Source organism: Xyrauchen texanus, chromosome 40, assembly GCF_025860055.1.
Source record: "Xyrauchen texanus isolate HMW12.3.18 chromosome 40, RBS_HiC_50CHRs, whole genome shotgun sequence".
In the NCBI taxonomy this organism is placed as follows: domain Eukaryota; kingdom Metazoa; phylum Chordata; class Actinopteri; order Cypriniformes; family Catostomidae; genus Xyrauchen; species Xyrauchen texanus.
Window position 1 is genome coordinate 16,465,916 of NC_068315.1, and position 12,827 is coordinate 16,478,742.

General features: G+C 36.8%; 2 protein-coding genes across 5 annotated transcripts in view; both read right to left on the reverse strand.

Moving 5' to 3' along the window:
• The window catches only part of LOC127633285 (proteasome activator complex subunit 4B), a 31,787-nt gene extending 26,089 nt beyond the window's left edge, over window positions 1-5,698 (reverse strand). Inside the window, exons 1-5 of one of the 2 annotated variants that reach the window (XM_052112281.1) lie at window positions 5,240-5,698; window positions 3,536-3,676; window positions 2,531-2,647; window positions 1,976-2,029; window positions 46-90 (exon numbers count right to left, since the gene is read on the reverse strand). In XM_052112281.1, the coding sequence (XP_051968241.1) occupies window positions 46-90; window positions 1,976-2,029; window positions 2,531-2,647; window positions 3,536-3,676; window positions 5,240-5,436 (554 nt within the window). In that variant the 5' untranslated portion in view covers window positions 5,437-5,698. The remainder of the gene's footprint in view (window positions 1-45; window positions 91-1,975; window positions 2,030-2,530; window positions 2,648-3,535; window positions 3,677-5,239) is intronic. The other variant, XM_052112282.1, reaches the window with a different exon arrangement.
• A 2,562-nt stretch (window positions 5,699-8,260) lies between these two features.
• Window positions 8,261-12,827, reverse strand: part of LOC127633284 (supervillin-like) — a 77,623-nt gene continuing 73,056 nt past the window's right edge. For all 3 annotated transcript variants that reach the window (XM_052112279.1, XM_052112280.1, XM_052112278.1), the window contains exon 45: window positions 8,261-10,886. In XM_052112279.1, the coding sequence (XP_051968239.1) occupies window positions 10,800-10,886 (87 nt within the window). In that variant the 3' untranslated portion in view covers window positions 8,261-10,799. The remainder of the gene's footprint in view (window positions 10,887-12,827) is intronic.

Here is a 12,827-nt window from a genome sequence, read left to right on the forward strand (position 1 = left end):
AAACAAAGCTCCAGTTTTATAATGGAGGATTGAAAGAACACTCACAGTCTGCAGCTCTTGACTAGCATCTTCAACACGTTCTCCACGGAGCTAGAGGGAGGGAATTGGGGAGAGAGAGAGATGAATGGAGGGAGAAACAAACAGTACATTAATATGATATCAAAAGCTAGGTTCAGTTGAGATTGAAGTGCTGACGGTTAAGGGATTAGACCACGTGCAAAGCAGAAACCCAACTACGGTGCATTTTGTGACAGTCTAAATGAGAGTTTCCCAACACCAGAGCCTGGGAACATGTGTACAACAAGTCAGGTTTTCGGATTTTCCTTGTGTGCTTTCTATAATACTGACCTTCAAAACACTGAATACAGTCACACAGCACTAATAGCCAATTAAAATCAGGAAACTACTCCTAAATATTTTCACCATATCACAGTTGGCCTTGTTTTGTGATCAATTGGCTGTGCATTACTGCCTTTACAAAACCGCAGTGTTACTAAACGTTCTAAAAATACACTTCCGAGCCAAACTTCTATGGAGTCATCGATGCAATCAAGACACAGCAGCTGTTGATCTTCCTCTCTGTGCAGGTGTAAACAAACACCTCAGTTCAGGCAAGATTAAAATAGAACACAGCGATACCAGAACCAAAGGGAAAATTGACGAGAGACCACACTCTTAAAAAGTGAGCCCAAATGATCCCACATAAATACACCAGGCTGCTTAGTTTGGATTCTCTGTAAAGGAACAGTTCACCCAAAAATGTTAATTCTGTCATCATTTTAATGTGCTGTAAGACATTTAATAATTTATCAAAAAATGCTCCTACTCCCTTAAAGATATTAACAAAATAAGAGTGCATAGACATCTCGACGGTCTCTGTGACAGCTGTAGACTTTGTAAACAGCAAAAAAAAATAAAATACGTTTTTCACCTGTGAATCATTTAGCTCGTTCTCATAGTTGTATTTGAAGTGGATCATTGAGGCTCAGATTCATAACGTTTGTTAGTTGATGGCGCTATTGTGCCACTGTTGAATTTGACAGCCACAGGAACAAACAATGCGGCTCTTTGCCCAGTTTTGGTCTCAAAGTTATCTTTGGAGGGCAGGGGTTTTTGAATGAGGGGGCGTGGCTAAGTCAACGGCTGAGTCACGTGAAAGCTTCAGAACGCTAAAAATCGCTTACAGCACCTTTAATCGCTATCATGTTGTTGTTCCATCATGCTTTCTTCCATAGAACACAAAGGGACATGTTAGGCAGTATTTTAGTCTGTCATCATTCACTTTCATTGAATCTTTTTTTCATAAAATAAAAGTGAAACGTGATTGAGACTGTCATTCTGTCTTAACATCTCCTTTTGTGGAAGAATGAAAGTCATACAGATTTAGAAAAACAGTAGGGTAAGTAAATGATGATCTATGATTCATTTTTGGATGAACTATCCCTTTAATAAAAGATAAGAGTGAGATTCAGAATCCACAACCTCTGCTCAACAGGAAGACAAATCAAAAGGTTTTTAGATTGAGCGAGCGAAGCCATGGGAGACCGGTCTATCCCATTCCTGGAAGAGGTGTGCTTGAGAACAACCATCTCATGTTCAAAATCCCAATGACTTATCACAAAAATTACAGTTGTCAAAAAACATATACTGATATTTTCTGTCATGAAGATAAAATTGCAATTTAAGTTCTTTACACTGAGGAGCTGACTGGAACCTCTGAGTGACCCAGAATTGTGTTTGACAGACAAAGATGAAATGCCAGAATCTTTCAAAATAGCACCAATTCCTGATATGTTTGTAAAGCATGTAATTGAGGAGCTAGGCTACAATAGGAACAAAGATTATAAATACAGATGCAGATGTAGGCTGTGTGATATCTTTCATTTAAATTATTGATTGACTTTCATTTTGGACACATGCAAAAAAAGCGGCAGCCCTTGAAATAATACAGAACAACATGTAAAACTGTGCTTACCGCTTGCGCACATAATTAAGCATTTTTTGTTTTGTTGAGGCTTCAGCTCGATAACTGAATGTGGGAAAAGGAAAGATGCATAAGCCAACGCTAAACATCCCAACAACTTTGATCTTAACAGTAGTACTAGAAACAGTTTAACGGTTATAATCGTCCTGTCGAATACTGTACTGTATGTATTAGGCTAGTTAGGTAAAGTTGTGTTACAAGAGACAGCAAGCATCTTTAAAAGGCACATACTGAAACGTGGGATGAAAAACAATGTACATATCTGGCAGTATATTAGAGCCCTTGCTTTCCATGAACCAAACACAGCACAGACAAGTTTTATTTTTCCATGACTTCACCTTGCCATGTACACTGACCCACTTTAATAGACTTCACTCTAGCCCTCTCTGCTCAAATGTGTCATGAGGTGCCATGCTTTAATGAGAAATGGTATCCAATCACAAAGAAAGTGCTGTTCCATTGACATTAGACCTTTAACCACAGTTCACATCAGAGACTGTGAGAAGATTACAGATAAGCAGAAAGACAAAAAGGAGAGAAACCTACTTGGGGAACCAGTTAAGACCCAGATGCTCAGTTTTGGAGTACAGGATACTCTCATAGAGATCGTACAAAGGCCTCCAAGGCAACTCCAAATCATCTCGGGAAAGCAGTTCTTTCTTCCTGTGCGTTAGAGGATTAAATTAAACATTCATTACATTATATACTACTAGATGTTATCAAATATGTGGCAATTGTCAGGGCCCAGTTTCAACAAGCCCCTTAAATTAAAGGAATATTCTGGGTTCAACACAAGTTTAGCTCAATTGACAGCATTTGTGGCATTATGTTGATTACCACAAAAAGAATTTGGCCTTGTCCCTTTCGGAAGCTCCAAAATCCACATAAAGGGAGCATAAAAGTAATCCATATGACTCCAGTGATTAAATCCATGTGCTCAGACATGATATGATAGGTGAGAAACATATCAATATTCAAGTCATTTTATCATCATCCCTGCCAGTAGATGGCGATATGCATGAAGAATGCAAATCACCAAAAACAGAAGAATGTGGAAGTAAAAGTGGAGAATGACTGAGCAAGGAGGAGAATATATAGTAATAAATGACTTAAATATTGATCTGTTTCTCACCCAGACCTATCATATCACTTCTGAAGATATGGATTAAACCACTGGAGTCTTATGGATTACTTTTATGTTGCCCATGTTGTGGATTTTAGAGCTTCAAAATTTTGGCACCAATCAACTTACATTGTGAGGACCTACAGAGCTTAGAAATCCTTCTAAAAATCTAAATTTGTGATCAGCAGATGAAAGTCATACACATTTGGGATGCCATGAGAGTGAGTAAATGATGACAGAATTTTAATTTTTTGATTAACTATTCCTTTAACTTGTTTTGAACCCAGAACATTCCTTTAAGAAAAGACTCAAATATAATTGTAAGGCAATCATTAAAAGAAATCTTAATTTAAGGGGTTAAGTTTTTGTACAAAACTTAATTTTGTTGCAAGGTTTTGCAGGTGTTTAGCAGATACACTTTTACGTACTTCAGTAAATTGACAAGGAGTCGTGCAAAGCTTTGCATCATGCTGATCTCCAGCTTGGGGATGGTTACCAGCTCGTACAGAAGCTTGATAAAGAGCACATGGTCCTCCTTGCTGAACTTTCTCCCATACAGACGCAGGTACCTGCCATGTCATAGCATCAAGAGAAGAAAAAAATAAATAATAAAAAAATAATAATAATTAAAAAAAGGAGAGAAACGCCACGATTCACAACAAAACAAACAATTAAAAAAAGTCTACTGAACACACACAAGTTCAAAAATGATATTGATAATTGATAATCAATAAGTTTATATACAAGCTGACATGCTAATCCACTGATACAAATAACAACACAGTCAACATATAGAAGTGGACATCTATCTCATCAAAACAACATGTATTAGAGTGACTCTTCAGAGAGCCTAAAAAAAGTAGCTTTTTTTGTTTGGGTGGGAAGCACACTTGACTTGGCCATCGCTTATCTGCAGGAGCAATTCTGAAATTATCGCTAAACATGTATGCTTGAAGGCCACCATGTGATCATGCAACAACAGAGAGAGAGAGAGAGAGAGGCTGTGAGTCAAACTAATGCTGAGTCAGGCTAATGTGGCACACATAGAGCAATACTTTAAATGGATTATTTCAGAGAGGCTTTCGACACATTCACCTAAATGTCAACAGATCTCACTTATTCCTATTTTGAATGGCCTTGACTTTTAAATGATGATGGGGTCAGAGGCCAAAGGCATGAGAAGTCAGGTTTGTAAATACCATGTAAGCAGACGTTTGGTCAAGTGTTCTGTTTCTTTTATTGTTTTAGATTTTTCTTGTATTGTTGTAGTTTGGTTTAAGTTTATTGGCAAGGCTTCCCCTTAACAATAAACATGATGAGTGATATCATTGTTTTCAATTATGTGCAACCTGTGCATATCTGTTAAACTTCTCCATAACAACTATAACAAAAAACAGTGGCAGAGATTCCTGTATCAGTAATATCAGTTTGCATAGTAATACACTTTAACAGGTGTTGCTAAACTGAAGTGTCCCATACATAAATACACAAGTTTTTCAGTATAGAAGTCATCATAAGGTATTTCAATGAAACAAGATCATCTCTTTCTGGTCTATGCAATTGTATACTGTTAAAGCAGGTTTGTCTTCTATGATTTTTATTAAAAGACGCCATATGCAAATGTGTTTGTATGATATGAAATACTTTGAAGTTTCGATAAGAGACATACTGAAGGAAACGCCATGAATAAGGCAAATCATAATGTAGACATAACCCTTTCTCATCCGTCCTTTTTTACAATCTTAAAGCATTTGTATTTTGAAAGTCTCCACGTCTAACCACTAGTTGCAGTGATGTATTTGGCAGCTGCTTATCCAGCACTAATGTTAGCCTGCGTTAGCTGATTAGCTTAGAAATGAGCTTACAACAAACCCACATTTCGAAACTTTAACCGGCTGAAACCATACTGACAAAAGCTATACAACACACTAATGTAGCGTTAATAATTCCTAAAGATCATTACAAAATAACACAAAATTAATATGGGATGTTTATACACGAGCAAGGACAGTTGACTAGCTCGCGAGCTAACGGCTAATACTGTCCGAGTCACTCAACTACCCTTGCTACTTATCAATAAAATACGTTGGATTCACACAGCAATCCATTTTTAGCTTAATTTAAATACTTACGTGGAGAGTTTCCTGGTCCAGAATAAAACTCCAGGCCATAACTCTCGTAGCTGGACAGCCCGACCCAAGTTCCCTTTAATCTGGGCCAAAATGTCATTGGATTCGCGATCTAGTTTTTCTGCGTACGGGAGAAGTTTGTTGTAGACTATCTCTTTCTGAGGGACAAAACCTAATATCTCGGCCTGCGCCTTTTTCATATTACTATTTCCCGAAAAGGAATATCCTCTTCTGACTTGTCCGGCTTAATTTCCTTCCCCTCTTGACAGAAGTTCCCTTGATAAACCTTTGTTTTACTCTAGGTTTTATTCAAAAACAAATCCGCTACTTTCGCACAAGTCCTGCTAGTTTGGTGTGGGATTCAGATACAAAAACGTGTTACTTCCAACGATCTCGTTCTTGCTGACCTATGTTGTTAAACACATTAGCTTCAGTAACCTACATAGACAAGTCTCCGCTCATTCTCTTGACACATATTACGAGTCACACGGACAGACACACACTCACATACACACACCGGTGAGTGTAACAATGAGCTATGAGCGGCGCGCCCTCTACTGGTGCACATTCCGCATCAACAGTGTCTTCCGGCATTCTCTAGTGCCATTTTCAATCTAGTATGATAACGATATAGCCTTTGTGATGTGTGCCAACCTGTGTGTGCGCTAGTTTGTAAATGTGCGAGTCTTATTTATTTATAAAGAAATTTTACTGGAAGTTTTACAGATGTCTCAGATGTGTTACTTTGTTGAATGGGAAAAGGAAGGGTAAACAAAAAATAAATGTATTTTTATTTAATATTGATAGAGCAACAATTTGTGTGGAAATAAATAACGGTTCTAATAAGTGTTTTTTTTTTTATTTTTATTAAACTTATAAATATATTAATAAATAAATAAAAGGTGGTGAGGGGGCCTTCACAATTTATACATTTTACAATTTTCACAAGATGCTTTAAGAAACAAATTAAGGTAACGCTTATTCAAAATAAAGATGCACATTTTCCTGTTAATTTCAATAAAATTTGAATTTTTATAAAAATTATAGTATTTTATAAACAAATTAATCTTCATCGTGATTTGATCAGTCAATGTGAGCCCAATTTGATTTTTTTCCCCCTTCAAATCTATTTGCCCTCTTTAAAAACTGTGTGTTTTATGAAGGGTTTTATACCCAAAGTATTCTTTTTATTTTTTTTTACATTAGTTAGTGTACTGTATAGGCTATATATATATATATAAAATATATATGTTATTAATTTATAAAGACACCAAAGTTTAGAGATATGATTGCTATTATAGTTCTGTGGGGGAAACCAGCCCTTTCCTGCCCTTTCAACATCCTTTAACCAAAGAAATGCTGAGAACATCCAAATGATGCATGCTTTGTTTGTATATCGGGCCCTTCACTTTGTATAAACGGTTTGTCCCTGGCAATGATACTAATGAGATAACTTAAATCTGCATTGGTTCTTTCCTTGTGTGCTGACCCAATGCGCCACTATACATTTGACCTAGTGTCATGGCAGAAGAAGGGAAGAGTTTTCAACAGTTCTCATTTCCCATAAGCATTTGATTGAGTGCATCTTATTAGCATGGATTCTGTACGTGTCTCTAAAAGATACAGATCAGAGCTAAAACAGCTATTTTTGTACTCAGCGCTCAAATGATTGCCTTCCCCCAATCACATGCATTTTCATTTTAGCATCTATCTCCAGATCTACACATCATATGAGCACATTCGTGGATTCTAATAAAATATGCCTTTTCCCTTCAGCTCCTTGTAAAACAGATGAGTAATCAGGAACAAATGCAGACATGAATGCTTTCCATATTCCTTAAGATCTCTTATCAACCATACAGCCTACATCTTTTCCAACCAAGGGTTTTCAGGGCAGAAATTCCAGCTAATCAGATGAAATAACCTCTTAGCATTCAACCAAATTCTTTGCATGGAGAGTCATTGCACTCCAGCTAAAAGCAGATTTGTCTTCCCTGATCATGGGTATCGTTAATAAGATCCTGGATTAACCAGGCCCTCTTACCAGTCTGTTATGAGTCTCTGTCGGTTGTAACAGTAAGCTAAACGTATTAAAATAACCAGTAAATTAAATGCATGTCATAAAATCAGAATAATCACTGCAAATTGTATACCCCCCCCCCCCCAAGCTACTCATAGGAAACATCCTGCCAGCACGTGTGTAAAATGCTTGTTCCTTTGATGATCAAAGCTGTTCATTTTTTAAAACTGGATTAATAATAAATATATATATATATATACACACACGCCAACACACACACACACACATGCCAAAGTGACAAATTCTCATGCAATAGCTGCACTCCTTTATCTTGAGTTGTTTTCTTTTAGTTATTTGTCCTCAATCCTGCTTAAAGGCAGGAAGCAGCTCCTTGACTAAAGACCCACACTGTCATCACCAATCACTTGATACAACAGTTTTAGCTTCGACTTTGATTGAATCATGTGACTTGTAAATCCCATTTGACCCAGTAAATTCAAGATGTTCACTCTCCTTATCCCTGCATGCATGATTGCCTCCTTGTGGGCCAATGGCACCATTCATTTGCTTTTTGTAACTGCTTTTAGTTTGTGTCAATAATCATGAGTATTCCTAATCCATTTCAGATAGAGAAGAGTAGTCACAGGTTTAGCTGTGAAAAAAATAATACAAAAAACAACGTATTAATTATTTGAAACTATTATTGAAGTAACAGAACAAAATTGTTTCCACTTTAAAACTGAATTAAGTTTAGGCTATATAGGCAAGTTGAAGAAAAATGCAGAAGAAGATATTCAGATATCAGATAATGGACATTCTGGTGATGTAGTAGTACTTGCTCTCTCGCATTTGTAGCAATTGCGTCCCCTGCTGGTCTGTCTAATGTAATGATTGAGATATAAACCCTTAGAGAGGCATTTCACTTATTAGATTCTTTATTAAATTAGTACTTAGCAAATAGTACTAATAATAGTACCAGTAAGTTCATGTTCACAAATACATACAATAATAACAATATGACGAGTTGAAATAACAAGGTGATGTTAAACAGGTGAAGCAATCGTGTTATAGTATATAACGGGCCAAGTGCATAGAGGGGTCGAGGCTTGCCAGTTTGCTAACAGATGCATCAGCAAACAGTCCAGTGCTTTGAGAACAATGTTCCCAATGTTGGGGGGTTCGCTGTCCTTTTCTGCATATCTCAGCAAGGTTTTGTGGTCCATTCTGCATAATGGCTCATTTTAGCTTATTGTGGCCCATTCGGCCCCCTTCGCAGCTGACCCACCTGTCTGCTCCGTTCTCCCGATGGCCAGTCCGCCCCTGATCAGCCCCAAAGTGTGACGGCCCACCGGGAAAATGCCCGATATGCCAGATAACCAGTCCAGCCCTGTAGATAAGAGATTCAAGGAATCTGGTCAAACCTCTTTGAGTAAAGGCACGATCCATAGACGTCACTATCTGTAATGGATATCATGACATTGGCTTGGGAAAACTTTGTCAATACCATTTACCACTACATCCACAGATGCAAGTTAAGGCTTTACTATACAAAGCAGAAGCAATACATCAACACTGTCCAGAAGAGCCAAAGACTTCTCAGGGCTCAGTCTCACTGAGATGGAAAGTAGAACAGTGGAATCATGTTTAGTGGTCTGACAAGTCCACACTTCATCGTGTTCTCTGGTCCAAAAAGAAGCGTTAGGTCCAAAAGACGCCCCTGTATTTTCCAACAGTAAAAAAAATAAAATAAAAAAGTGCACAGCTGTGTAAGCAGAGAATGCGGGTGCTAGACTGGCATGCCTGAAGTCCTTACCAGTCTCCAGTTGAGAATGTGTGGTGCATTATTAACCATAAAATACGGAAACAATGGCCCCATACAATTGTGCAGTTAAAGACCAGCATAATGGATAAATGGTGGAAAAAAAATAAAAAAATCGGCTTGCAAAACTTAATCTAGTCTCTTCATTGCATAAATGCTTAACTGTTATTAGAAAACATTGGTGATGTTACACTGTGGTACACACTCGACTGTCCCAACTTTTTTATATGGTGTTGCAATCATGTCATTTGAAATGAGTGTATATTTAGAAGAAAAACATTTAAAGCCAAGTATGTAATTTCTACAACACTAGTGCCTTTTAAAACAATATTCTAAACACGCCCGCCGTCTGCTATTGGTCAAACAAAGAGATGGTCCCGCCCCAACTAACACCATTGGTTGAGTCAATGTCATTGTGTTTGTATAGACCGGTCGCTCAAAACAGAGGATTTTCATAGTGCCACAGAGACAAGCAGTTTTTTCTGGCTTACTCATAGTTGCCTCTGCATATTAAGGTTGCATAGGAGAAAGTTCAACTCAAAACTTCAGCTTTAAATTCACAAGGTAAAATATCAAATAATGTTGTTGTATTGCTTTCAATATAGCACAGGGTGAATATAATTTACAAATCACTCCTTTTTATTTTTATTGGCATTTTGCATACGGTCCCAGTATTTTGGAATCGGGGTTATACGTATTGTCGGTGAAATTCAAACTGTATTTCATAAAATGTCTTTACGCCATCCATTTAAATGTGAAAGTGAAACCATTCAATAAAAAGTAATGCTTTCAGTGTTAGTAAATCAATTAAGGCAATAATAACAAAGCAACAGACAAACTATTTTTTAATCTACATTTTTCAGTGTTTATTTTGCTCAAATATATATATCACAAATAAGTCTCCAAAAAGCAGACTAGTATTTATCTTTATATAAACTGTACATGAAGGCAAGGCACTGTACAATGCAGAAGAGAAAGAGTTTCTTTCTTATTCCACATTTAACATTTTCCATTTCATTCAATCCAAATAGTTTGAAGAGACACTATCTCACACTGTACAGGTTCACAAACATCCCCATTAACACACACAGGCCTCTCAAAGTTCAAAAACCTACCTGGAAGGTTAAACACTTTAGAGGCCATTTAGTAGAGCAAGTATGAAAGTGAAGAACATAAATAACATAATGTGACACCAGGGCTCTCCTAATGTCAAGAACACAGTTGAGCTTTCTTGAATTCACATAATACTAAAAAGCTTTTCATTTATTGGGTATTTACACTATATAAAAAGCTAGGCAGTGCATGAGGACTGTATTGTGTATTAGGGACAGCTGAATGGCTTCTGTCATGTCGACACAGAGCAATATTGAAAAATTAAATCAAGTAGAAAGAAACAAGCTGAGGAGCTCTTGAAACATCCAACAGATCTCGCTGATTCACTGATAAAACAAAAAAAAAACAAAACATCAAAACAAGACCCAAGAAACTGAAAACAAAAAGAAGAATATGGGAAAGAAATGCACTGCATGAGGCTGGTAAACCCCCGCCAGTATTTTTCTTCTTCCTCCTTTGGACCTGCCTGTGTGGTTTGACACAGGTCTAGTCTTCTGTTTTTTTCCTGTGTGGATTAAAAGGAATGAAAAAGTTCTCCACTTGCAGATTAAACCTCAGCGGTTCCAATGCAGTCAAGTTCTTCTTGGGAGGACTCTAAAATGTGTGTCCCTCTAAAACAATCCTTTGGCTTTCTTCACATTCACTTGCTTCCATCCTGGCAACATCTCATACTCACTTCTTGTCATTTCTAATGCTTTCTGTGAAGAGCACACAAACATAATTTACTGTAGGGATTAAACCATCAACAACACAACAAAAAAAGCACATGAGTTTGAAAACTCATGTTATTCAAAGTCAAACCAGAATGCTGAAAAAAAGTAGAAAATAATGACCACACACACACATCACACATTTCTTCTATCATGTTGGGGACATCTTTTTATACCTAGGTGGTGATAGTTTCTTTGGACCCTTTAGACATTTCTGTGTTTGAAATAAAGTAAACAGAAGCATTGTAGACCATAGCCAATTTTATTTTTGTGTTCCCATTTGCTCCAACAACAAGAGAGAGAGAATCTAAAACCTACACTACTTTAAACTACATACTACCGTCAGTGAAACACACCTATGTTAAAAATGGAAGAGATTCAGGAGGAATTATAGTTTGGTTTAAAGAACATCTTAAAGAACTGGATTATATTAGTTCAGTTGGCGATACATTTATAATTAATAATACAAATATACATCAAAACAAACATCCAACTAAACCACGTCTGAGCTATGACAACACAGTAAACAAAAAATGGAAAGCAAATTCTGCAGCTCTGTCAAAGCCTGGGTCTCTATATATTGAACACCAGAGCACGGGGTGATTCTCTGGGCTTATTTACCAACTGCTCCTCTCTAGGCAGCAGCACAGTGGACTATGAGTGGATCACAGATCTAGACCAAAATAAGATCAAAACAGCTACCTTTCACAGACCAGTCGCATTGTCATTAGTCTGAACAAGTCAGCCAGTCTTCTACCATCTTCAGATCAGAAGTCTAAACCGTATCCCTTCCCAAACATGATAGATGCATTTCTCTTCACCACATTTGGAGAAGATGAGAAGAGCAATAAAATCTTTTTCACACTTGCCAGCAAATCACTGAAAAAAAATCTAAATGAACAAGAGTAAAAATATATATTTTTTAAACTGACTGGCATGACAAATAATTTCAAATATCAAGAAAAGAACTATTCAATTATCAAATAAAAAACACCCTCAAACCAAACACGTGTTACCTATCAACAAAATCTTGTGTTTATCCGTAAGTCACAGCTAAAAAGCAAAAGAGCTGAACATATGACAACAAAACTCAACAAGATTGAGGAAGCAGTTGATCAAAATTGTATCTGGGAATTATGTAGCAATTTAAATAAATCAAAAAAAGAAGAACACATTCCCTTCTGTGACCGAAACACCTGGACAGAACATTTTGGAATTCTTCCCCATCCAAACAAAATATGACCAGCCAACTACATCAACTAGAATACATAATAAAGGATCAATTAAATAATTTGGAATTTGAAATGAGATGTTGAAACACGGCAGATCCAAACTGAATGAGGCATTCTCAAATTATTAAATTTGCTCTTAAAATCAGGACACTTTCCTGCGAACTGGAAAGAAAATCAAATCACTCCAATCTTCAAACAAGGTGACATATTTAACCCAAACAACTACAGGGGCATTTCATTGAGCAGCAACCTTGGCAAACTATTTTGTCGTGTAATGAATGACAGATTAGTCCACTATGTCCAAGAACAAAAGACTTTAAACAACTGTCAAATTGGATTCATGACAAAACAGAGAACAACTGATCACATCTACTCACACTTACACAAACATGTCTATCAAACAAAACAAGGAAAAATATTTGATTGCTTCACTGATTTTCAAAAAGCCTTTGATTCAGTTTGGCATAACGGACTCTTCATAAAACTGATTCAGAGTTGAATAGGAGGAAAGATTTATTATTTAAGGACATGTACAAAGACCACAAATGTTGCATTAAAATGAATAACAAAAGAACTGAATATATCAGACAGAATAAGGGAGTTCATCAAGGCTGCAGCCTAAGACCAACTTTATTTAATATTTATATCAATGAATTGGCCACACTGCTATAAATCTCTTCTAGCCCTGGACTCACAT